The following is a 24,845-nucleotide window of genomic DNA, read 5'->3' as shown; positions in this document are numbered from 1 at the left end:
CAAGGCATGACGAAAACTCTTCACAACTATTATAACGGTGCAAAAACAAAAATCAAATGCAATTCAAGACATTTTAATTTCTTTATTGACCTCAATTGAGGGCGATCAGAATCAAATTTTTTTTATTTTAGACCCTCCATAAAGGTCTGCATAACGAACTTTGCGATAGAAAAGGAAATATAAGGAATAATCAAAATGCACGTGATATCCTGATTTTACAGTTTTAAAACACTTTCCTTGAAATATGGTTCCTAAGACTAAAGAGATTTTTGATATAGAAGGCATCACAAAAATGAAACCAATGCAACTCAGATTTTAGCAGCATACCCCAAGCAAAACAAACATTAAGGTTTTGCCCGTACGAATGTTCTGTATAACTATCATTACTGCACTACTTATTTTGGTTCCTTCGTACAAGTGGGCACTGCTCTCTTTTTCAGTGTTTATCCGTAAAAAAAAGTCTCACCAAAAATAAATTGAACCCTTCCGATGCCATATCCAGACCGTGAACAAATAAACATCAACTCAATATTCCACATATGACCGATTTGATCACGGCCCCTGTAAAATGTACAAGGCTATAATTCCTTTCTTTGAATGTGCAGTCAAAGAATATCAGATTGAGCCAACTGAGTTCACGATATTTAGGAGCTCAAAACATTAAGCCAATGCATCAGCCGATGCCATGATTTCGGGAAAGGCACAATATCATTATATTTAATATATACATTATCCATCATACAAAGCTCTTGAGTAAATATCTGAGTACGTTATACTTATATAAAGAATTAAGCATCAGTTCTCCAACATTCTTAGTGTAATTTTATGAAAATTAGTGAAAAATGGAGCCATACAAATTGCATTAAATCTTAACCTATTTCGGGCACATGACTGCTAAAACGTAAATGTAAGAAGACATATTAAAAAAATATGTGGCTCGCTCAGTTTAATAAACATAGGGCGATTAAGAACATATTACTACCTAGTAACACTGAACATTTCATGTATTTTGCGCGCTATTTTGACAAGCTAATATATTTTAATACACACATCCAAAAATTCAGCAGTAAATGAACATGTTTGTACATGCGTTTTCGTGCCGGACAAAAATCACCATCATTATTTCAGAAAAATATTATCAAAATTTCACTTGTATCTGAATGTATGTGTGTAATCTGTGGTTATCACATAACACAATATAGCTTCCTAGGGCATTCCATTGACAGCGCTAAAATGCAATCTTTTAGTAAAAAATTTAAATATAGTCTGTTTGTAAAATTTTAAGTAAACTTCTCATGGTATGGATCAATTTCAGTATTCTATTTGTTGAAATGAGTGGAAAAAGCATGCTTGTTTAATGTACGCTTCGTTGGTGTGTCAACTGTTATTGCTTTTTAAGAGGCAAACAACCACTCCAGGTCACTTTCTATTTCACTCATCCTGAATAATAGACAAATCTGAGATTCACTGACGTGGATAGTCACTGAGCACGCTGTGGGCCTAAACTCACACAAAGTTCGTGAATTACAACCTAAAATCAATGTCAGCCATCACCTAGATTAACCAAATGGATCTAATGGTCACAATCGAAGAAGTAACTCATTATGTGTTGTACAGACTAGAGTGCCATATTTTTATTTCGTTATAATACAAAATTCCGCCAAGTCTCAAATAGAATTGAACCCTTCCGATTCCATATTGCATAGTAAGTTCCATAACCAGAAAAAAACAACTTCAACTCAATATTCCCAATACGCAGGATTTTATCCTGCCCCATGTAAAATGTATAAGGGTGATTCCTTTATTTGTTAAGTGTCAAACCTGGCTTTGGCTTTCATTGTTGTACGACTTTGAATATGTGGCAACAAAATCCGATGCTGCCACATCCCTACAGTGCTTGGGAGCTCAACAAATTAAGCCAATGTCTGCATCCGATGCCGTGATTTCGGGAAATATTTCAATATTAGTCTGTGTAAAAATATACATTATCCTCTATGAAACAACAGCTCTTCAGTAAATATCTGAGTACGTCATGCTTTCTTCAATTATAAAAAAATAAGCGTCAATTCACCAACTTTCATTTGATTAATTATTCTAAAATAAAGCTGGACAACATTTTTGCACTGCCTCTAAATCTATTTGTTGACCCATTGCATGTACGGCTAAAACCTAATGTACATCCACATACAGCTTAACATGAAAATATCAAGAATTTAATTGTTCTTTCAACTCCAGATATCATGATTCCATCAGGTCAAAGATCATCGATGACCTATTTAACGAGTTCTTGGTACTGTTGTTCACCGGTGGGGGGCGCTTGAGCCTGCGGATACTGCCCCTGCTGGGCTGGGTAGGCTATACATTCAAACCAAAAAAATACAAGGGAAAATGGTCGAATGCAGTTTTAAGGATAAGACAGTGTGTACATTCTCCGTTATGTAACAACAGCTTTTGAGGAAATATCTGAGTACACTTTTCTTCATTCACTGTATGAAATTTAAACGTCTGCAACATCTCTTTATTGACACATAAGGGAGCGTCTCATAAGTTGGAACGCTCGGAACGTTCTCATTGGAACGGCGTGTTCCCGAACTGGAACGCTCCGGCGTTCCTATTAGGAACACGGGACCGTTCCGTTGGAACGGCTAAATCCCTTTGCAAGAACGGTCCAGCGGAACGGTCGGGCACACGCTATTGCGCGCTCCAGCGGAACGTTCCCAGCAAATCGCGTATACCATGGCCCAGTTTCGAATATTTGCCCATTTTGCGTCAGGAAAAATGGCGTCGCGATCTCCGGCAAACCGTGCGTCACTGAATGGTAGGTTTTGCCTGTTTTTGAGGATTTATATGTCATATTTGGACGTAAATGTGAAATTTCTGTGATGGTTTGGGTAAAAAGTTCGACACAAGGTACGAGTGAGCGTTAATGCGGATGGAATCTTGGTAAATCTAATGATGTAAATATCGTTTCTGTGGTGAAATGTCGGTAGCCCCGAACCTACCATCACATGCAATCGCTACGCTGTGGTGAGTGTATTCACGTCAAAGTATGCTTGCGCAAGAACAATATTTCTTAAAATAATACTTTGATAATGCGTGAGAGATTAAGGGAATCTCCTAAAAAGTCGTAGTTAGAGAAGGGGTGAGGGGATTTCGAAATATGTTAAGTGAATTTCTGTTAAATATTATAATCGATTACGAAACGCAGTGGCTATTGTTACGGCAGATGTGAAGTTCTTCGGTGAAATTTCGCCCTGAACTTTTACATGGCTACGGTGATTGTATTTTCTCGTTTACAATTGATACAGGGCGCATGTTTGTAGAATGCATTCAAGGACAAAAATTGTCTTGGACACTACGTGATAGGTTTACTGAAATTACCCAACAAAAATAGCGTAGAAGGAGTGAGGGATTTTGAATTAAAAACAAATCATTTCCAAACAAGAACTATAGTCTTCATCTCGAAAACAGCCCAGCTGATAAAATGTACTTGAGGGGCCTGAATGTTTTGGCATGGTACTATGCTATGCTTTTACGAAATAAAAAAAGGATAAAAGCGGAGCTTACTTTAGACGATATAATTTTTGTCAGACAAAAATCTGCGTTTGAGCATAAACTCTGACTCCGGGTCCTGCTGCACGGACGTACTCACGTACGTATAGACGAATCCAACGGAGACAATTTTGTTACCTTTGTCGTTGGCGGCGCTGTTGCATTTGCCATTCCGAGGGGCCATTTTTAAAAACCGCTAAACGACGGGCTTGTGTACGTGTGAGTCATGTAAGTGGCAACGCCAACAGTGAACGAACTGGAACCATGCGTATCGAGCTCCAATTTCAGGCTTTTATCGGGATTCTTGAAAACATTATGGCTAAAGAATCAACGAAGAAGAATAACGAAGGATTAGGAAAACACTGTGTCGTCGTTGGCTGCAAAAATACAAGCAAAAAGCTGAGAAAATGGAAGCTTGCAACATGCGAATTGCATGCACCAGAAACGCACGAATATTGTGTGTGTTTACAGCCGTACAAAATGCATCGTTTCCCCAACTGTTCCAACGCCAATTCCGCAGCCAATCGAAAGCAGTGGGTGAGGAATATCAACCGAAAGGACTTCAGACCTTCAAAATACAGCACTGTAAGTTCCTTTTTCAGGGAAGGACTGTGTAATTCATCAGACGGTACTTCAATTACATGCTTCATGTTTGGTCATGATTGTTGGAATGGTATCCAGTAATTTGGGACATGGGTTTACGGGTAGGCCTAAATCAGCTTTTAATTTTTGTGGTAGTTTCTGTTTCTGTTCCATAAACGTACAAACACCTAGAAGGTTGTCGACGTACGTTGGTCAGGGTCAGGTGTGCAGCAACTAAATTCTTGATTGGGTTTTGGAAGCCAGGTCTTGAATGTTGATGTTGTCCAGTGCCAGTTTGAAAGTCTTAATGTCAGGTGAAGAGCGGATGTTAGGGTGAAGTTGATTCCATTCTAGGATGGTCTTTGGGTACATTGAGTAACGAAAGCAGTCCTTATTTGTGGTGATGACTCTATATGAGAAAGGTCCGGTCTGTCTAGTAGAAACCCCCCTTGATGAGTTGACGATGTTCAGATAATCTTCCATATTACTCGGTGTAAGCCCATGGGTTTCTTTGTAGAGTGTGACTAATCGAACTTTGGTCCTTCGATCTTGAAGAGTGTCCCATTTGAGTTTATTCATCATTGCTGAGATGCTTGACTCCCTGCTGTAGTCTTGCATAACAAATCTAGCTGCTCTGTGTTGAATGCTTTCTAATTTCTTTTTATCCGACGCATGATGAGGATCCCAAATGGCGGAACAATATTCTAGCCTTGGTCTGACTAGTGTCTGATACGCAATGGACTTGGTATTACTGTTGCAGTGGTGGATGTTTCTCTTGAGTAGCCCGAGCATACGATTGGCTTTAGAGATGATCTGATCAATGTGAGTGGACCACTTGAGATCATTACTGAGTTCAACCCCCAGGTAGGGATGGTGTTTAACCTCTAGTAGTTTGGCATTACCCATGTGATAACTGGAGTCGACTGAGTTCTTCTTGTGGGTGATCTTCATGGTGTGACACTTGGAGGCATTGAATGACATGTGCCAATCTTTTCCCCATTTTTCAAGTGTGTTGATGTCCTGTTGAAGAATGCAAGGGTCTGCTGCAGTTTTTATTTCCCGGTACATGACACAGTCATCTGCAAAGAGTCTCACATGCGATTTGATGTTCTGTGGCAGATCGTTAATGTATACTAAAAACAGGAGAGGACCCAGCACTGTCCCCTGTGGAACCCCAGAAATGACCTTAGACTTTTTTGAAGAAGTGCCCTCCAAAACAACTTGCTGGTGACGTTGAGTGAGAAATGAGTCAATCCATTTCAGAGCATTGTTCCTGATGCCGATGTTGTGGAGTTTCCTCAAAAGACGTTGGTGAGGCACCGAGTCAAATGCTTTCTTTAAGTCCATTACAATTAAGTCAGCTTGACTCTTATTGTTAAGAATTCCAGCCAAGTCGTGGGTCACAGCAGCTAACTGGGTGTCACAAGAGCGACCTCTGCGAAAACCATGTTGGGCATCCGTCAGTACTTGATGTTTGTCGAGATGAATCATTATGTGATGATATAAAATATGCTCTAGTATCTTACATGGAATAGACGTCAACGACACAGGTCTGTAATTACCAGGATTTTTCCTATCACCTTTCTTGTAAAGTGGCGTGACGTTTGCTTCAAGCCAAGCTTTAGGTAAACATCCAGTATCCAGTGATTTTTGGAAGATCTTGGAATAAACTGGTGCAAAAGCTGAGGCGCACTCTTTCAAGATTCTAGGAGGTATGGCATCAGGTCCTGGTGCTTTGCTTGGTTTCAGATCTTTCAGTAATTTCTCTACCCCAATTGGATGTGTTTGAATTTCTGGCATGTCGGGTATGTCCAAGTCTGGTAATGTAGGGAAACTGTCCAGGTTTTCGTTTGTGAAAACTGAACTAAACTGTTCATTCAGCACATTAGCCTTGTCAATCGGAGAGATCACAGTGGCACCAGATGAATCAGTCAATGTGGAGATTCCAAACATCTGCTGCCTTTGGGCTTTGATGAAATTCCAGAATGGTTTTGTGTTGTTGCTTTGGAGACTACAGCCGATGACATCATGGATGTATTCTTTCTTGGCTTTCCGAATTTTGCGGTCAGTCGTTCTACGGTGTTTTTTGAAGGCGTCCCATGCAGAGGGTGTATCACGCTGTCTAGCTTTCCTGTACAGGCGCTTCTTCTTACATATGTCCCTTTTGATAGAACAATTTATCCAAGGCAGTTTCCACTTGGTTGATGTCATTTTGGATGGAATAAATTTGCTGATGGAATCTTGAATGACATGGTCAAGTTCATTCACAAGTTGATTAACGTCCTTCTGAGCAACGTAGTCGGGTGTCATTTTGTTGTCGAAATCCTTAATACAGTCGGCAAAAGCAGCATAATTGGCCTTGGCATACAGCAGTATTTTCCTTCTTGCTGGGCGAACTAATTTTGGTTTAACTAGTATGTTAACCACAACCGCTTCATGGTCGCTTACACCTGGGATGACATTGGTACTCTCCACAAAGGAAGGGCAGTTAGTGAAGCACAAGTCCAGTATGTTATGAAGTCTGGTAGGTTGCTTTACTTGTTGACTCAAGTTGTTGTCAAGGGCAATTTCAATCATGGTCTTACTCTGTCCAGCGTAAGACCCTCCAGGGTTGAATTTATGCTGATCCCAGTTCACATCAGGGAGATTAAAATCCCCAAGTAACCAAATTGATGCATTACGAGGGATTTTACTGAGGGCAGAATCCAGATTTTTTATGTACTCCACATCCGATGTAGGGGGACGATAGAAAGCACCTACATACAGTGGCGAGACACCATGAACACGTATGCTAGCCCATATTCCTTCACAGTCAGTTTGGAGATCAATCTCTTCATTAGCAATCAGTGTATTTTTGATAGCAAGGAAGACGCCACCGTGAGAATCCCCTGTCTGCCTATCCTTTCTGAATATCTGGTAAGACGTTGGGAAAATTTCTCCATTAGTAATGGTGCTGTTTAACCATGATTCGGTACCGGTCACTATATCTGGATCTTCAGTTTCAAGAAGTACATGGAACCTGTCAAGTTTTGATCTCACACTTTGGCAATTTACATTGAGAATCTTGAAGGATTTTGTCTTGGGTTTACATGTCTTCTTCTGTCTGACATTAGCTGAACGAGGGTTGGGGCTAGATCTATGGGTGGGATTGCCCACACCACGACCGTAGTTCACTGTATCAGGAATCTCCATACTCAAGTCACCACCATTACTACCCGCTAAGGCCTCAAACGAGTTTGACAGATCAAATTGTTCGGTACAGTCAAAAAGGGATGAGGCAAAGTTTGGCAAACCACAAGTGGAACACACCCATGCGTAGGACTCATGATTGTTTAAAACTTCATACGTAGCACTGTTCATGGACAAACAATCAAAGTGAAACCATATGCTACATTCTTCGCATTCTATTGCCCGTTGTTTCCACTTGACAGCTTTGTTGCAAATCCCACATGGATACTTAGGTTGATAGGGGCCGGGATTTGTGTTGACGTCCCCAGACAAGAGTAGCAAAAGGAGGCTCATGTGTGCAGTTAAATTAAAGTTTTTGACGGCAAAGTTGTACTTGTAGCAATTTGATGATAACCTTGCAACATGGAACAAACTCACCGGCATGTCCTTGGTGACCCCAGGGTGATACGGGTGGAAGGTAGATGACCAGTGGGATCGATCAAATGAGTTGATGATGGCTGTGTCATTGAACTCCATAGGCGAAAACAGCTTCAGAATCACACACAAAAATGTTCCAAAAATAACGAAGAATGGCACTTTGAAGTTACCCATGGTAAAAATATCATCGAAGAAAAGTTAAAAAGTTAAAAAGTGCAAACTGCACATAAGTAAAAAGGGGTCCACTCCACTTGCTACGAGTACGAGTCTGATGACGAAACAGGGTGCATGCACATATGTAACATCAAAAAGACTCCAGGTGGTCACATCAAAAACAGCGAAAATATCATCGAAGAAAAGTTAAAAGTGCAAAAATGCACGGCTCAGTCGAAACTTGGAGCAGTTAAGAATACATTCATGAACAAGAGAAATTAAGATGGCAAACAAAAAATAGCTAAAAACGCAGATTTAAAAAAGATAGCACAGAGCTATCTGAAAACGTTGCTGACACACCGATGACCCCTGACCTCCCGCCTTGTAGAGGTGCGTCTTTGCCACTCAGTGACAGTGGCTTGAGTTTTAAATTATGTCCCCCATTTTTTATTTATATTACTAATACGGTACTAGTAAGTATGAATATAGCCTGGGAAATTAATGTATTTAATTGTATGTTTAAACAAAAAAATAGGGGGGGGAGCAATCGTGTAGTGAAGGGCCCCTGTTTAGTTTTGATCAAATTAGTGTCATATACTCATAGATGTTTGTTGTTGCTCCAAAATGACGTTTTCAATCAAGAGCGGACTTCGCTCAATTCTAGGTTTTTGTAATTCTGAACCAAGTTTCTTGGGGTAGAAATCACAATTTTTCTGCACGGTTTTCTGCCAGTTGGTGCCTAGCAATTCAGCGCTGTTTGAGTTCACGGTACATCGCGCAGTGATCACCATCTTTATTTTCGGGTTGCGTGTTGTCACTGCACTGTCATTTTCATTTACCCCCCAATTTCCCTTCAAAAATTCAAAACATTGCCCTCTATCTATGGAGTACCGGTTTATTCCTATTTCCTAATGTCACAAACTAGTTTGGTCGGTCTAATAATTTTAAAGTGGATGTTTTCCCTATAGGGAACTGGGTCCATAGATACATGTACACAATTGCCATTTTTTAATGATATGCCAGTGTAAAGACAAGTGCAATCAAATTTATTTTTAATGTATGTTTTGCATGTTTGTTGAGTGCTTCGGCCCCCGTACAAAAAAGGTTTGTGTTGCATGGGTTGCTCCCATCCAAAATATTTTGTCAGAATTTGTCCACAACTTACCATCTGATCTGCTGTCTGTTTGTTTCTTTTTTTTTCAGGTATGTTCTGTCCATTTTGAAGAAGGGAAGCCAACATCAGCTCACCCTTACCCAACTGTGGCCATGGGATATATCCCCTATGTAAGTCTAAATCAAGCTACATGTAGTCCTGTAAATTAATAGTCAAGTTTCGTTCCCAGTATGGAGTTTGTGGTTGGTTTTCAAAGAAATATTCTTGGAAGCATCTCCCCCCCCCCACAACAAATATAAATATTTATAAAGAAACATTTATTTCTTCTTGTCTAGTACTCCTCCAATTTATACAAATATTCTATTTTACTGGGTACATCTGTAATTACATATAACAAAAAACAGCTACCTACTGACCTAGACCCGTGAACGTGTCATCAACAACGCCATGCTCCAGAGTACTGTAGAAACACTCGATGCACATGATTGTACGGGTTACCGGACAGATCCGCTCCTACCATTTTGCACGTGCATGACTCAGAATACAAGCGTTTTGTGTGACCTCGAAAAAATCAAAAGTTGTGCTCGTACAAATGTACGTTTCTTGTTGTGTTGAGGTCGGGTTTTTTTCTTTCTAATTTCTTGGCAATGTAAGATCCTAGGCTCGCATGAAATTACAGAAAGTTTCAAAACTTGGGGCTTGGACTTGGGGTTTGAGGATTCAACAACAAATGTAATGTACAGGTTTACTTTTCTTTTTACAGAAACAGCTCTCAAGAGGAAGACCTCCCCCTAGGAGAAGAGTTTCCACAGCAACAAAAGCAGTGACAGTGCAAGAAAAGGCTGGAGGGGTTGCAAATATGAGTCCGCATGGTGTTGAGAGAACATCTACATGTGTACAAACAGCAGGATTAGAGACGAAGGATGCATCAGTACAGTGGTATGATGCCAGAGTAGCTGACCATACTTATGCACATGTTAATCCTATCACTAAATCCAAGGCAAAAGGTACGCAAACAGTCAAGGCTCCAGAAGTATCAGCAGTTAATCTTCAAGAATCTGATATGAAGTTTTACACCGGACTTAGCGTGCGATCATTCTGGGCGCTTGTGAATGCGCTTGTAGTGACTCTTACTACCACCCCTAAATTTCAACTACCAGTGCCAGACCAACTTTTGCTTGTTTTGATGAGATTAAGAATAGCCCTGATGATCTGGGATCTTGGAGTACGCTTCAAAGTGTCTCGTTCCACAGTCTGTGACATTATCTCCTTCTGGGTACCACGTTTGGCTACATTCATGAGAGAAAATGTCATATTTTGGCCGTCACGTGACACGCTTGCCAGGATACGTCCCAAATGTTTTGAGTCTTGTCATCCTAAGGCTACTTGCATCATAGACTGCACTGAAATCTTTGTTCAGAGACCCAAGAACTTGAGAAAACGTGCCCAAACTTATTCTAACTACAAACATCACAATACCTACAAGGCCTTGTACTGCATTGCACCAAATGGTTTGGTGACATATGTTTCCAAATTATTTGGAGGTCGTGCCAGTGACACTTTCATCTCTCAGAACTCTGGCTTTTTGGACCACTTGCTCCCCGGTGACGAGGTTCTAGCTGACCGTGCCTTCACTATCGAAGATATTCTTCCACACGGTGTGAAGTTATCTATCCCAGCCTTCACAAGAGGACTCAAGGACAGGCGTCTACCAGAGGAAAGTGTGACAGAAACACGACGTATTGCCAACGTAAGAATTCATGTTGAAAGGGCAATCAGACGATTGAAATGTTTCAAAATTTTAGCCAATATCATTCCGATGCGTGTAAAAAATGTAGATGACATATTGATTACATGTGCTGGACTTTGCAATTTACAGCCTTGCCTAATTAATGAGGACAGAGCCCAGGAAACAAGTGATAGTGATTCTAATGACGAGGAGGGAAACGTTTTTTCAGTGGAGGAATAAGTACATTTACATGTATGACTTTGCTGAAATTGATTTTGAATGTGTGTTTCCATCTTCAAAACAAATGACAAGATTTGAAAGTATGAATGTGCTTGACATAAAGATGGTTTGCAGTTGCAGCAAGTACATGTACATGTGCATGTAGTCTAATTAGTGACTGTGCCATTACATGTAGGTTCTGAAAACAACATGTGTTTTGTTACACAAAGTTTTAGACAGTGTGCTGTCCATTTTCAGGAGTCTGAAGACAGACAAAGCATTCTATCCAACCCGTCACATAACAAAACATGATCTTTTCAGAACCACACATACATGTACAGTAGTAGTCACAAAAGCGATTAGACTTTATGAACATGGTGCTACTGCAAAGCATAGGCATTTGTCCTTCCACCGGGCTGCAAACCTTCAACTTCTCAAGTCATACATGTACATGTACATTGCAAGTATAATTAAACATCATCAGGTTTGTGCTGAAGTATTTTTTTTGTACATTGGCAAGGGGCATCCCCCAATGTTCTTCCTTGCCACCCCACCATTTGTCCCCCCTTACTAAATCTCCCAAGTATTAAAGAAAAAAAGTTGAAAGGGAAAAGAAAAGAAACAACATTTAATCAATACAAGTATATTTTACTGTACTGTACAGTGAATGTTTATTAAGACAGGAAACCCTCACATAAAAATTAAGGGTTTTGAACAGCCCCCCCCCCCATTTTACTGTTCATCTGGCGTGTGTTTCGGAGTGTCTCGGACACCCGTGTTTGCCACACCCCCCCCAAAAAAAAAAATATAATAATAATAAATAATAGTTATAATAAAATAGTTATAATAATTAAGTAATAATAAAATGATACTTCATTCATTGTTACCTCACACATCCCCCTCAGGTACATGTACCTCAAAAACATCTACAGATTCCAGTTAACACAATGACCAACACAAATGAAGGGGGACTCCAGGCCTCTACCGGATATCCTGAGTACATTATTACGTGTGTATGTCACTTTCCCCTCAAATTAAGCAGTATGGCACTGTTAAAAAATTGATTTGTAATGCTAGGTTCACACATTCCTCATTTTTAAGCCGAATCGTCACGAATAGCAGTTTTTTAGTAAATTGGCGATGGTTCTTGGCTGCCTCATGATGATTTTGTTTGTAAGGTTAAAGATCGAGAAGCGCCCTGACAAATTTGAACATTCATAAGATGGAAATTTGCGTCGGGGTGATATAAATCAAATTATGTTTTGCCCTTCACCGATGTTTAAACACCGTATACTCAGTGTGTTACCAACTTTTTTCCAACTTTCACTCGGGAGGAAACACACCGAGTATACAGTGTTTAAACGTCGGTGAAGGACAAAACCTAATTTGAAATTTGAACATGTTCAAATTGTTGGGGTGATTCAGGAGCCAATTTCAATTCCTGATTAATTTTTGTTGTATTTATAACTAATTCGGGAATGTGTGAACCTAGCATAACATTGCTTTTTTCAGAATAGTTCAATATAGAATGTGAAAATGTTGTGTCTTAACAGATTTGTCTTTAATTGCATACTGAAGAGTATATTAACCTCTGCATCAATAGCACACTTTCTCAGTAGCAGTTCAGTTTCACATTCCTCTTCAGTCTCATATACAATGTAGTACCCAGTTAGCAGTTCAAACTTTACAGTAGAGCTATAGTTCATATAAACTAGTACTATCCAGGTCAGTTGATCATAATCAATGAATATTAAATATTGTCATGGAATAAAGTCACGGTCAACACAGTCCTCAACTAAACAAGTGTGATGTATCGACTAATCTTTTCCCCCGACACATAATAGTGGTCATTTATTGTTTTCAGTTTAAGCCTCTTACATGCATCTAGATTCTTGGTTTTACAATTTTTAGTTCCCTTGAAATTATTGAATCTGTAAGCTTTGGCAAAAGATGCTTGAAGTAGAATTTTCGCAGTTGACCTAGACGCTGCTCAAACCACTCATTGTCAAAGTTGACATCTGCTATAACGTAGTCTTTCTTTGACCAAACCATAAATTTGCACATGGGTCGCTTCGAACAGTACATGGCAATTTGTACCTGGGTGTAGTAACCACTAGCTGCTGAACTTTGACGAAGGAAGTATTTCCCTTCTCTACTTCGAACATCGTAAGTCCCACTTTCCACTAGTCCTCGAACAGTACCACCATATCGCTCCAACTTCCTCTCAGTGGGACATTTTATTTCTAAAATTGTGTTGTCGTCAACAATTCCATCCAGACTTGCTCCAAGCCAACTTTCCTCTGGGTTTACAACTAAACCTGTGGTTTCTACAAGTGTTTCAAATTGATGTTCAAAGGCTTCCCTTGCAGTAGCTTCGTATGTGTGCCCGTGACAAGTATCCGCATTTCCAAGGAAGTGTGGCCTGATGTGATTCATGATCCACTTTGTTGGGTCTGTCTCTGTTTTCTTGGGGACACTTGCTGCTGAGCTACTTGTAATTCGGAGCTTCCTCTGCGATGTCCACAAAGCCGAGTTCTGATTGTGTGTTTGACAGGCAAGTTTTCTTGCCTCGTGGTCTTTCAACTGGATGTAGTTGTTGAAAATTTCTTGACAAGGCTCGCATTCAAGATTGACATCATGATGTCCATGAGCAGGGAGGGGCTGATCACTGTTGGCTGGTTTGCAAGTTTGTGTAGATGTCAGCACCTGATTTAAAATTGTGCCCGGTATGGACGCGAGCTCACACATGTGTGGACTGTTCAGGTGCTTTTTCAGTGCCTCGTCTGTGTCAAATGCAAGAGCACTGTTCATTGTGGACTTTGAGGTTGGATCGCACATGTTTTCAACACTGTCGGGCACCACGTTACCTTGAGTGCTCCGATTCCACAAACAAGGTCTGTCTGTACAGGTGATGCCGATGAAACCTTTCTTGTATGCCTCATTTATCTTGAAGGACAGGCCTGCTGAGTGACTACAACATTTCCCTTCCGAAGCAATGCAGTCGCATTTCACAGACTTGATTGTTCTATTTTCTTTGTCAACACTGATCTCCACTTGATGATAGCTGGAGATTTGCTGTGAAAATCTCACTGTCCCCCTCAAGATGACAGTTGATCCATCCTCATGATGGCGGTGCTTGATGGTGCCCACCCATCCTGAGTTTAGGTAGTTGATACCCTCGCTGATGCTTCGAAAGTTTCGGTTAGGCTGCTCATCACATGCTGGAGCATTAATGAAGTAGTCATAGATATCTGTGAAGAAAATTCAAATAAAATTTTACTTTGAGTGGCACAATGAATGGGAAAGAGGAAAAGCTCAGGGTGACCGTAAGGTCATGACCAAATTCTGCTAAATGCACTTCAAAAATCTGTCAAAATTATTCAAAATCTTCCAGATTTCCCAGATTACTCGAAATGCGCTACAAACACTTAAAATCACAAGTAGATATTGTAGTATTGCCTTAATTAAGGTTCAAATTACATTACAAACAATCCATTGTCACAAAAAAATGTTACGAAATTGCGTAAATTTCAGGCAAAACGTGGTTGCTTCACGACAAAATCCGGTTCCCAGTGAACCTCAGCACCTAGACCAGCCAATCTGTCCCATCATGCAAGGGTTTGTTTGAAAAGATTGAATCTATTTTAAACAAATGTACCATTTTCTTCAAATTTGCTGTTTTTCTGTCAAATATCCATTTTTGCAGAATTCTGCCAGAAATCTGCCCAAAAAAATCAGTTCTGTCAAATTTTCTGTCAAACTCGTTTTTTTTTTTTTTTTTACAAAACAGTCACCCTGGAAAAGCTGCATGTCTGTTTAATCTTTGGCATACATGTTTTCCTTAAAAATTTGTGAAACTAGAATTATACTAGCCCCAAAAAATATGACAGTAAAAAATTGACACAGTCAGACCATGGATTGAGTCTGCCATTTTGGTTGGTAAAATACTGAGGACCTTTTCTTTGCCCAATGGAATTTTTGGAGAAATTTGCTGACAAAAGAGTGAGTATTAAGTTGGCCTGATCACCCCACTGACACCGGCTTCGATTCCTGAACCCAACAAACCCGTTGAATCCCAAACTGTTTCTACATCTTTCCTGTAATAGGACTAGTAATATTATTAAGCGGCACTGTCCGAATGCCATGAATGCATAAATGCTGTAGGCCTACACTAATTATTTGTTCCCTTTTGATGCAATGAATTTGCCCACAACACTGTTTTTCATCAACATCAATCACTTTCCTAAAAATGATCCAAGCCTTGTAAAGTTCATCATCGTTTCATGTCAGTGATTACAGTCATCCGATTTCCAAAAGCAAGTTAACGTTAGGCCTAGCCTAAACATGCTAAAACACCACGTAAACAGTGGCTTTTTACCTTGAAATTCAAGCTTTGGCCAGTCACGAACGTCGTCCTTCCACGCATCCATAGTTTTTTTTTGCAGAATTCTTATGCTCAACTATGGGGGAGCCAGGTTGGCGTAGCGGTACTTTCCTCGCCTTCCACCGCTGTGACCAGGGTTAGAATCCCGCCTCGGCCAATATCTGGATTGGGTTTTCAGTCCCTACCTGATTCCATGGGTTTTCCCAGAATAGCTTCTGGGCTGGGCTTTTCCTCTCACCTCTTTGTCATGTTTGTGAGGGCTCCTTTGGAAAGCAGTTTTTTTTAAAACTGGAATGGACTAGGGGGGCCTACCCTCACGTTAAAGATTAGGCCTACAACTTACAAGTTAACAACAAATAAAAAATAAATAAATAAACCTCTAAAACTATAGTTTCTTCTCACTGTCTCCTCTCTAAGTTGGTGTGATGTTTCCCCTGGGATGTTTTACCGACTATATTATTAGATACAGAACTCACAGTCAACCGTGCGTGTTTGTATTTGTTCGCACTTAATAAAAACTAGACTGGAAATTGTCGCTGTACAAAATTGTTTATATTTGGCGCCCGCCGCGATTGCTAAGCGACACTGGCCCCCTACAATGTCCGTGTCGAATGAGGGCGCCCCTCCATGCATAGTCTATCGGATTCGTCTATACCCAAGCGCGAATACCCATCCGCGGAGCGTTCCGCCGGGAACACGGTGTTCCCTCCCCGTTCTAGCTGGGCCATTCATTGCGCGGAACGCACCCGCGTTCCATTGGGAACGCGGCACGTTCCCATTGGAACGCCTGGCGTTCCTACGGAACGTTCCATTGGACCGCGAACGTTCCCGACTTATGAGACGCTCCCTAAGGTAGGCAAAATGCTTAGACCTAATGTACATCCACATGCAGCTTAACATGAATAAGTCAAGCCTTAAATTCTGTTTCAACCCCTAGATATCATGCCTTCAGGTCAAAGTTCATCGATGACTTATTTAATGAGTTCTTGGTACTATTACTCACCGGTTGGGGGCGCTTGAGCTTGTGGATACTGCCCCTGCTGGGCTGGGTAGGCTAAACAAGAACAAGGGAAAATGGGCGACTAAAGAAGGGTGGTATACTATATATAGACATATACACTAACGGGGAAACACATTATATGAATCAAGAGACTGCATAGGAGAGACCATAACCCTGGGATTTTTCTATCTGATCAGTACTATAGTTTAAAACAATATTTTTTAAGACGTCTCTTACCAACTTGTGGCTGACCAGCAAAGTTGTAGAAGGCCGGTCCCTGGGGCTGTGTGGCAATCACCATGTGTGGTTGAGCTTGGTATTGAATCTGTCATTTTTAGAACAATTATACTTCATTTGCGTGGTTTTTTTCTCTCAAATACATTATCCTCTAAATAAATACCTACCACCTTGCTATCGTACGTGTAATTGTTCATCCCAATTCTGAATGTGTTTTTCTTTTTACATTGACCTCTCCTCTTAAAATCCCCGACACCTCAGTGTTACCATAATGTTATCATTTTAAGTGGTCGAATTATTATGATCTCTGAGCAAATTTAGGTCTAAAAGGCATTCGCTTTATTTTCCCGAGTATTTGTTTCCGCGCTGTAACATATAGGCCTATTTATCCTTTCATAGTTTCGTCTACTAGCTTCCGTGGTAGTTAAGGGCATGAAACGGACAATAACTACAAGGAGAGTTAAAAAGAAAAGAAAAGGAAACACAAATGGTGGCCCCCTATTTAAAAAAAAAAAAAAGTACTGCATGTAGCGCTTGCCAGATCTTACCTAGATCATGTACCTTACTGTGATCCGTGGACAAGGTTAAACAAAATGGTGTTTGTGCTCAAAATTCCATAACTTGAAAAGTACACGAGCTATTTGAATGATTCTTTCACTGAAAGAAAGTTTATTAATCGGGCTCTTACATCGTAGATCTGAGGTGCGTTTTGGCGGTCATAACCAAAAATTGGTTCGGTAGTTTCTTGTCGGTGAATTTCTTCAGCAATTTTAATTGGGTTAGAATTACGCATGATCATGTAGTACTCAAATCCCCAAAACAATTAACCAAAGAGAAACCACCGAACCAATTCTTGGTTATAACTGCCAAAACGCACCCCTGGAAAGCGCTACATGCAGAACGTCTTTTGAAAAAAAATGGGAGCACCATTTGGGTCTCCTTTTTTTTACTCATCCTGTAGATTGTTTTTGTCAGAAGTGCTTTCGAAAGAAAGCCAATCAAAGGATGAAAGGTAGGCTTATATAGCCATATGCAATAATAACTGCCATACCTGTGATACATCTATGCCGCGATACATACGTTAGAAATGAGCCCACTATAGATTATCAGGTGAATTTAAACTGGAGTTTACCTCAAAAGCATGAAATGCTCGGTTCGTACAATCACAAGGTCTCAAAAGTCCTTAATAACCTAATCTCAACGCACCATGTCCTAAGACAAGTCACAATGAGCTAATTTAAACCCCGTAAAACTGAATTTTACTTGATGTAGATAAAAAAAAAAGCAATGCAATCTACAAGGACATAACTTGGTGTTGTCACGTACCACTGTCTGAGTTGCTGATCCACCGCTGCAGAGGGGACCACAGGTCATGCTGGCACCAATGATGGCGACAACAAACTCCGCTAAGGCGAGAAGTATCAGTGTAGCATAAACACCATTGATGGCCGCCTGCATAGAATCATTGCAAGAGATGATGTATTAGTTACCTTCACACTTCAGGGTATCTCACAATTCAACACATATTAAACCTATATATCTTTGCGGTACGTAGGCCTAACGTTCCGTCTTGTAAACGTCTAGGTAGCTTTCAAAATCGTTTAACTTCATCATACACATTGAAACACTAATCGCAGTTTCCATAAGTACACGAGCGATTTGAATGATTCTTTCACTGAAAGAATGTTTATTGCTGTGGCCTCATGGTTAAGGCCACTGATTTGTGGTCTGTGGGTAAAGCTGCAGGTCGTGGGTTCGAGTCCTGGCGGGCTCATGGTGCGTGTGCTCTTGAGCAGGGCACTTTGTCACTCATTGCTTCTCACCACCCAGGAGTAAATGGGTACCTATGAGGGCAGTGATGGTTATTGTGATTGAATTAGCTTCCTTGCGCCTAACAGGCAGCATCGAGCTGTATACTCCACAGGGAGCTGAGATGGAATATGGAATGTTTAATTGGCCCAATGATTAGGGGTAATAATAATGTAAAGCGCTTTGATCTTAGTTAAAAGCGCTATATAAGAACCTGTTATCATTATTATTATTATTAAATACTTCAAATCAAGAAAAATGGAGACGTGATTCTCATTAATATAGCGCTTCGAAAGTGAGGCAACGACGGCAAATTCGCTGAGAAATAAATAAATGTAACAAATAAGAAAAAGAAAAAAAAAGAAGGACACCCCTGGAGGCACAAACACGAAAACGTTTTTTTCATTATTAGGGGATTAAAGTTCGACTCACCTGCAAATAACAGAATGAAGGAGGGTAGTCATAGTACGAGACGATCTGGCGAGGATAGCTATAAGTGTAGCTATAACGATAACGCGTATAAATTGGATGACAGACTTGATTGATGGCTGACATCCTGGCAGCCCCAGCACCAATGACGCAGCACGTCGCCAAACAAGCCAAGATGGACATGACCATGTAGCCGACAGCCTGTGCAGAAAAATCACAATTTATTCAAAATCTTTCTAAAAGACTTTTTGTCCATTGGTGAAATTGGTCCAAGTCCATTAAAGTGGTCATATGTTAATATTCAGTCCTCAAATCTGCGAAATATCACAGGACTGTATTCATTGTTACACCCCCACCCATTTTGAAGATTTCCCACTTCAAGGTAGCAATGGACTTGGCCAAGTCTGGGTTGCGCTCGGTCTGTGCCTATATGGTAGCAGACCAGTAAATAAACTTCCATAGACCCCAATGGTAAATGCTCCCACTTCAGAAATTCGGGATAAATACACACAACTCTCCAAGGTGTTCGAGACACACATCAAATTAAAGCTTATCTCACCATCGTTCATTTTCTTTTTAATTTTCGAGGGGGTCAACTGATGACTTTTAGGAGAAATTTCCATCTGAAGATGATCACCCCTGAAAATAGTCCTAAAGCCCATCGCCATTTTGATAAACGATGCCTACACTCCATTGCAAAATAGAGCGCTTTTAGGGTCCAAATTACATCCAAATTACACAGAACTGCAAGCTCCCAGTCCTGTGCATGGCTTCCACCCATATTTTTTACAAACCCTCAAGTTCATGGCCCACAGCATGCTCAAATACTGACGATTCTGAGGGCATGCAAATCGTGATTTGGCCGGCGTAGGCAATTTCGGACCGATTTACTGGTCTGCACCCTATAAAGAAGCGAGGTTTTGAAAAATTTCCCCAAACCACTTGTACGGCACGAGGAAGGATGGATGACTCATATTTCATCAAACCTTGCGAGAAAAAATCTCTGACTGCCATGTCTGGTATGAAAACAAGCGCTCTGTTTGCGGCTACCTTGCTGTAGGGCGCCCCCAACGGGAGTTAATTGAGTTTTTGCTACTTCCGAACCCAAATCCCCCCCCCCCCCCTGGTTTGCTCGAAATTGCTGTGATCGGACGACGGGACGTCCATCGGCCCCATTCAGATTTTGGGCGCATTTGTTGTGGAACCGCCATTGCTGATCCCTTTTGAAACGCTGCCCCCCCCCCCCCACCCAGGTTCCGCCCCCTTGAAAAAAAAACACGCTGTCGTGGAATGTAAAGCGCCTGCGCACACATTTTGACAACAAACGTTGGAAGGCGCCATTTTGAAATTATAGGTAGCAGACCAGTAAATAAACTTCCATAGACCCCAATGGTAAATGCTCCCACTTCAGAATTTCGGGAAAAATACTCACAACTCTCCAAGGTGTTCGAGACACACATCAAATTAAAGCTTATTTCATCATCTTTCCTTTTTTTTTCAATTTTCGGGGGGACAACTGATGACTTTTAGGAGAAATTTCCATCTGAAGATGATCACCCCTGAAAATAGTCCTGAAGCCCATCGCCATTTTGAAAAACGATGCCTACACTCCATTGCAAAATAGAGCGCTTTTAGGGTCCAAATTACATCCAAATTACACAGAACTGCAAGCTCCCAGTCCTGTGCACGGCTTCCACCCATATTATTTTACAAACCCTCAAGTTCATGGCCCACAGCATGCTCAAATACTGAAGATTTTGAGGGCAGGCAAATCGTGATTCGGCCGGCGTAGGCAATTTCGGACCGATTTACTGGTCTGCACCCATATTGTAAATCCACTCACAGCGCATATCGCCTTCGCATACGTCCTAACAGTACATAACGCGCGCCCTCATGCGTCAAATCCGGACTATCAAGTTTGAAAAGTATATGTTCATGTTATTTTCAAGTGATATTGCTAACTTTTGCACCACATGTATGCACATGCTCTGCAATACATGTACACACATGTACGTGTAATACGCGTGTTGTACAATGTACATACAGTGCGTGCGAATTCATGTTATACGGCACTGAAGTGGAACGCGCGCTGAAGTGTACCTTGTCGGGCATCTGGAAAGACGTAAACGAAGTGATTTTTGCTACTTTTTTTTAAGATACCGACTTAAGGCAATTCCGACTCGAGTCAAGTCTAAGGTAGCAACAACCGAACACCATTAGCTTACCACTCCGGAATTCTTCTTCCATCCAGACACTATGCCCAAGATTCCAGCGACGACGTAGAACTGTACAAAAAAAGCATTGCTGAGATTTAGGAAGGGCTAGAGGATTTATTTGGCGTGCACACGTGTGCAACAGATGTATACGAATGCAGCCAAAATGTTCATTTGGCAAAATATTGGACACTTTAGCATCCGATGTGGACACACAACGAAAGTGTCTGTTGTACAACCTGAACGTATCATTGCACACGTACACCGTTACCCCACTGTAAACCTCGTACACAACTGTTCGTCTTTTTTAATGAGAAATATTCCGCAAAATTCATTCCCCGCTCTCCACATAAGCCTCTGTTTAAAAGTACGATCATAGTAGGCATCAAAACCTACACAAGAAACAAAGAAACAAACGAATCAGTACTGTCAATAAACAAAGAATAGCATGGAATGAGGGTGGACATTGTACTTACTAATATACCACACCAAATTGGAGATCCGATGTCACTCGTAGAGTAGAAGCTGTCAAATGCAGTCACGGTGGCAATCCCCAAAATGACGGTCAATGAACCAAAAACCACTTGAATTATTCCTGTCCATAGAATACCCTTCCAGTTACCACTTCGAAGCTGTGGGTTCACCGTGCTTAAAGTAACGCCGGCAGCGGGTTGCACCGTCACCTGGTGAATCAGGTTGAGTGTCAATGTTTTTTTTTTTAATTCTTATATTTATGTTTAGTGAAACAAAATAGATTTTCAGGACAAAATTGTACATTTTTATCATTTTTCATTTTCTTAAAAACATATGTGCTATAATTCCTCTTCATAGAAACGAAATAAAATTTGAAATGTTGCCGTATAATTTACTGTTTTAGACCGCCAAGTCAAAATTCAGAAGAAAAAAATGACATGAGTATGGAGTAATGGTGCAGTATCTTGTAAATTCATTTCCTCTAATCCCCAAATTATGAAATGTGTCTCAGCCCCCTTAAGAGACAGTTTGTCTAAAATTGTATGTCCGGTATTAAATTATAATATCAAATAGTTCCCATGCTGCAAAATGTCTTGATAAGTGACCCCTTTCCCTTTTGGGATTATTTCGATAAATTTTCCAAACGAACGTCCCGCCCACAAAAAAGGTTAGGGAATAATGTGGATATTCAATTGTACATTCTTCATTTCGGCTCATAAACAACGCCCGGACAACACTCTTCTTGGATAGGAAAACACGGCTTTAGTGTTTCATAAATAGTCCCTGAAATTGTCAAACAATTATACCTGACATTGCATATGGGGGATGATTTTTTTTTTACCATAAGTCAACTGACTAATTTTGGGGGTGTTATGAAGAGTGATGTTGAGAATAAAAAAACATGTGATATTTGTTATAACAAAGCCACTACAGCATATTTCGTGTAGGCACAATGCAAACCTATCAAACAAAAACAAACCGAAAACGAAATATTTTTTTTTCATTTGTACACTCACACAACACACTTCCGCAACACACTCCACGTCCTGGAGGTGGACAATATTTGTATTCCTGCTCAAAATTAGCATATGAATATAGGCTCCGAGTACGTACATGACATTGCAAACAGCAAAACTGAACTGTATTTGTGCGTGTGTAGTCATGGTGCAAAGCAAGCAATTTGGCGACGGCATAGTAGTGAATACCGGATAAAACATAAAAACACCATCAATCGCAAAACACAATAATTATCTTAAAAGAAGTGATGGCTTATACTAATTTAATTACTGAAATGCACTCAGTGCACAATAATTGGCCCCATTGGATTTTCCTTTACACTAAAACTGTTATATATTCTGGGAGAGCGACTGGCTTACCAGTTGTTGCTGGCCAACGGGCTGGGGCACAGCCACGTAGGCAGGTGGGGCGTTAGTAGTGGCCATCACTGTGACAGAAAGTATCTCTGGATTCTCTGTAATTCAATCAATCAATCAATCAATCAATCAGTTAATTGTCTGTTGGTCTGGTTCATCTATGTTTGCATTTCAAAGATGACCTCTGTGCAGCTACGCATTTCATAAACAAATTATGTATTGATGTTCTCCAATCAAATTATAATAATTTCGTATCTTTCAATTCAAGTACACACAATTTGTTCCTTTGATTTTTAATAATACAAGGCTAATTCAGATTAAAAGAGTATTACCAAAGGTGAAAAAGGTACTCCAAAAAAAACATATTGATGAAGAAGCAACAAAAAATATCCAAGAACATTGGCATAATACCAGTTTAAAATAGTACCTCCCCAGTACAATTTTATTTTATTCGTTTTACGATATCTAAATTACTTCATCTTGAATCGGGGCAGTGAATACATTTACGAGACGTTTCTCTAATGTAACACATTAATTACTTTGCCTAAACGAGCAGTTCGTGTCATTTCGAATTCTGGCTATCGTGATCACTCTGCTCCAATGTTTGCTACATTAAAATCTATGCCATTATAATGACTAATAGCACTTCTGATCACGGCAATAGCTCATGTATACATTCATGCATAATTTACTCCCTCCCTGTATTAATTCTTGTTTGACGTAAAAAAAACACACATAAATTTCATGTATAGGCTGTAACAGATTATGTTCAATGGCTAAATAGTGTTGTTCGTCGAGGCAACTTTTACACTGGAATAATTTAGGTGATTCTCTTAAATCATTGCCCTATCTATCTGTCTTTGTAAAAAATGTCTCGTCTCACACGTACTTGTCAGTCTTATCTTGTGTTTTGTTTGTCCTATATGTCCATTTCACAGTACATGTATCTTGTAACCTATATTTGTCTCAGTGTCTATAGGTTAGTTTGCATATTATATTAGAACATATACAGAAATACTTGCTTCTTTGCCCCGCCTCAGCGCCCTGTGCTGGACATCCACTAGATGGAATTTGCACTTGCACATGCAGTACCTTACAGCCACAAAGCCTTTCGGTTAAACCTTACACGTCAATGTAATTTCATTTGCTGCTTTGTTGTTAAATCGCTGTGTACATAGTATCTATGACACATCATATCATTGTATACGTGAGTGTACAAATTGTGATGAATGATCGCATTGAATTTTACGGAATGAAAAACAAACGCAATGGTTTTACCTTATAATTACGCTGGAGTGTTCCTGCTTCTTTCACCGTCGTCACTGCCTGGCACGGCGTACTGTACAAAGCGCATACCGACTGCGTTTGTCAGGCAATAATTATTATTGCGCGCCATTACGTCATATTCTTAATATAGCATTTGCTCTAATATTGGCTGGAAAAGCCTCCCATTATCATCCATCCCAGGGTCCGTATAGCTCCCAGCGCCATAGCGCTGGTATGGTACGGCCGAGTGATAAAGAAAGGCCTTGGTTGCCACAAATGTCTTTGAGCTCTCATTGGATTCATACTGTAAAACCAGTAACCTAAAGTCAGCACTTTACCGACGCACCACCAATATCAATGCGCACGAAATGCACGGACTGTATAATACAATCACCTACTCACAATGGTTTATTATTGTAAACACAGAATAATCCGTCATCCTTCAAACGACAGCTGTAAACTCATCTCTTCAACCTGGCATTTTGACTCCTGGACTGACTTTTTCTTTGCAATGACCAGCGCCCTTGAATGGCATTTTGTCATTTTGTAATGTGTGCCAAATTAGTGCTGTTTAATTTCATTATTATTATTATTATTATTATTGTGAGGCTGCACAAGTGACAGAATTGTATTGAAGTCCGTTCGTGCCTGATTTAAAAAGTAAAAAAACGTATTGCAAAATAACACAATACTTTCGCATTTCTG

The 24,845-nt window shown here is 40.3% G+C and overlaps 3 protein-coding genes across 3 annotated transcripts; 1 reads left to right on the top strand and 2 right to left on the bottom strand.

The window, feature by feature from the left end:
- Positions 1-1,322: 1,322 nt before the first annotated feature.
- LOC119730179 lies at positions 1,323-24,286 on the bottom strand. The gene is made up of 9 exons (XM_038202966.1): positions 24,153-24,286; positions 22,878-22,972; positions 21,504-21,710; positions 21,040-21,099; positions 18,818-19,015; positions 17,903-18,028; positions 16,577-16,664; positions 16,343-16,393; positions 1,323-2,355 (listed from the first exon to the last, which is right to left on the bottom strand). Exons 2-9 carry the CDS (start codon positions 22,941-22,943, stop codon positions 2,273-2,275), a joined length of 879 nt encoding a protein of 292 aa, XP_038058894.1. The 5' UTR covers positions 22,944-22,972; positions 24,153-24,286; the 3' UTR covers positions 1,323-2,272.
- Positions 3,681-12,090, top strand: LOC119730177. Its single transcript, XM_038202964.1, has 3 exons — positions 3,681-4,137; positions 9,097-9,177; positions 9,771-12,090. The coding sequence occupies exons 1-3, from the start codon at positions 3,817-3,819 to the stop codon at positions 10,974-10,976; spliced, it is 1,608 nt and encodes a 535-aa protein (XP_038058892.1). The 5' UTR covers positions 3,681-3,816; the 3' UTR covers positions 10,977-12,090.
- Positions 12,290-15,997, bottom strand: LOC119730178. Its single transcript, XM_038202965.1, has 2 exons — positions 15,334-15,997; positions 12,290-14,206 (listed from the first exon to the last, which is right to left on the bottom strand). The coding sequence occupies exons 1-2, from the start codon at positions 15,383-15,385 to the stop codon at positions 12,840-12,842; spliced, it is 1,419 nt and encodes a 472-aa protein (XP_038058893.1). The 5' UTR covers positions 15,386-15,997; the 3' UTR covers positions 12,290-12,839.
- Positions 24,287-24,845: the final 559 nt, after the last annotated feature.

Source organism: Patiria miniata, unplaced genomic scaffold (genome assembly GCF_015706575.1).
Source record: "Patiria miniata isolate m_02_andy unplaced genomic scaffold, ASM1570657v1 HiC_scaffold_22, whole genome shotgun sequence".
Lineage (NCBI taxonomy): Eukaryota > Metazoa > Echinodermata > Asteroidea > Valvatida > Asterinidae > Patiria > Patiria miniata.
This window is presented reverse-complemented; position numbering and strand designations above follow the sequence as displayed.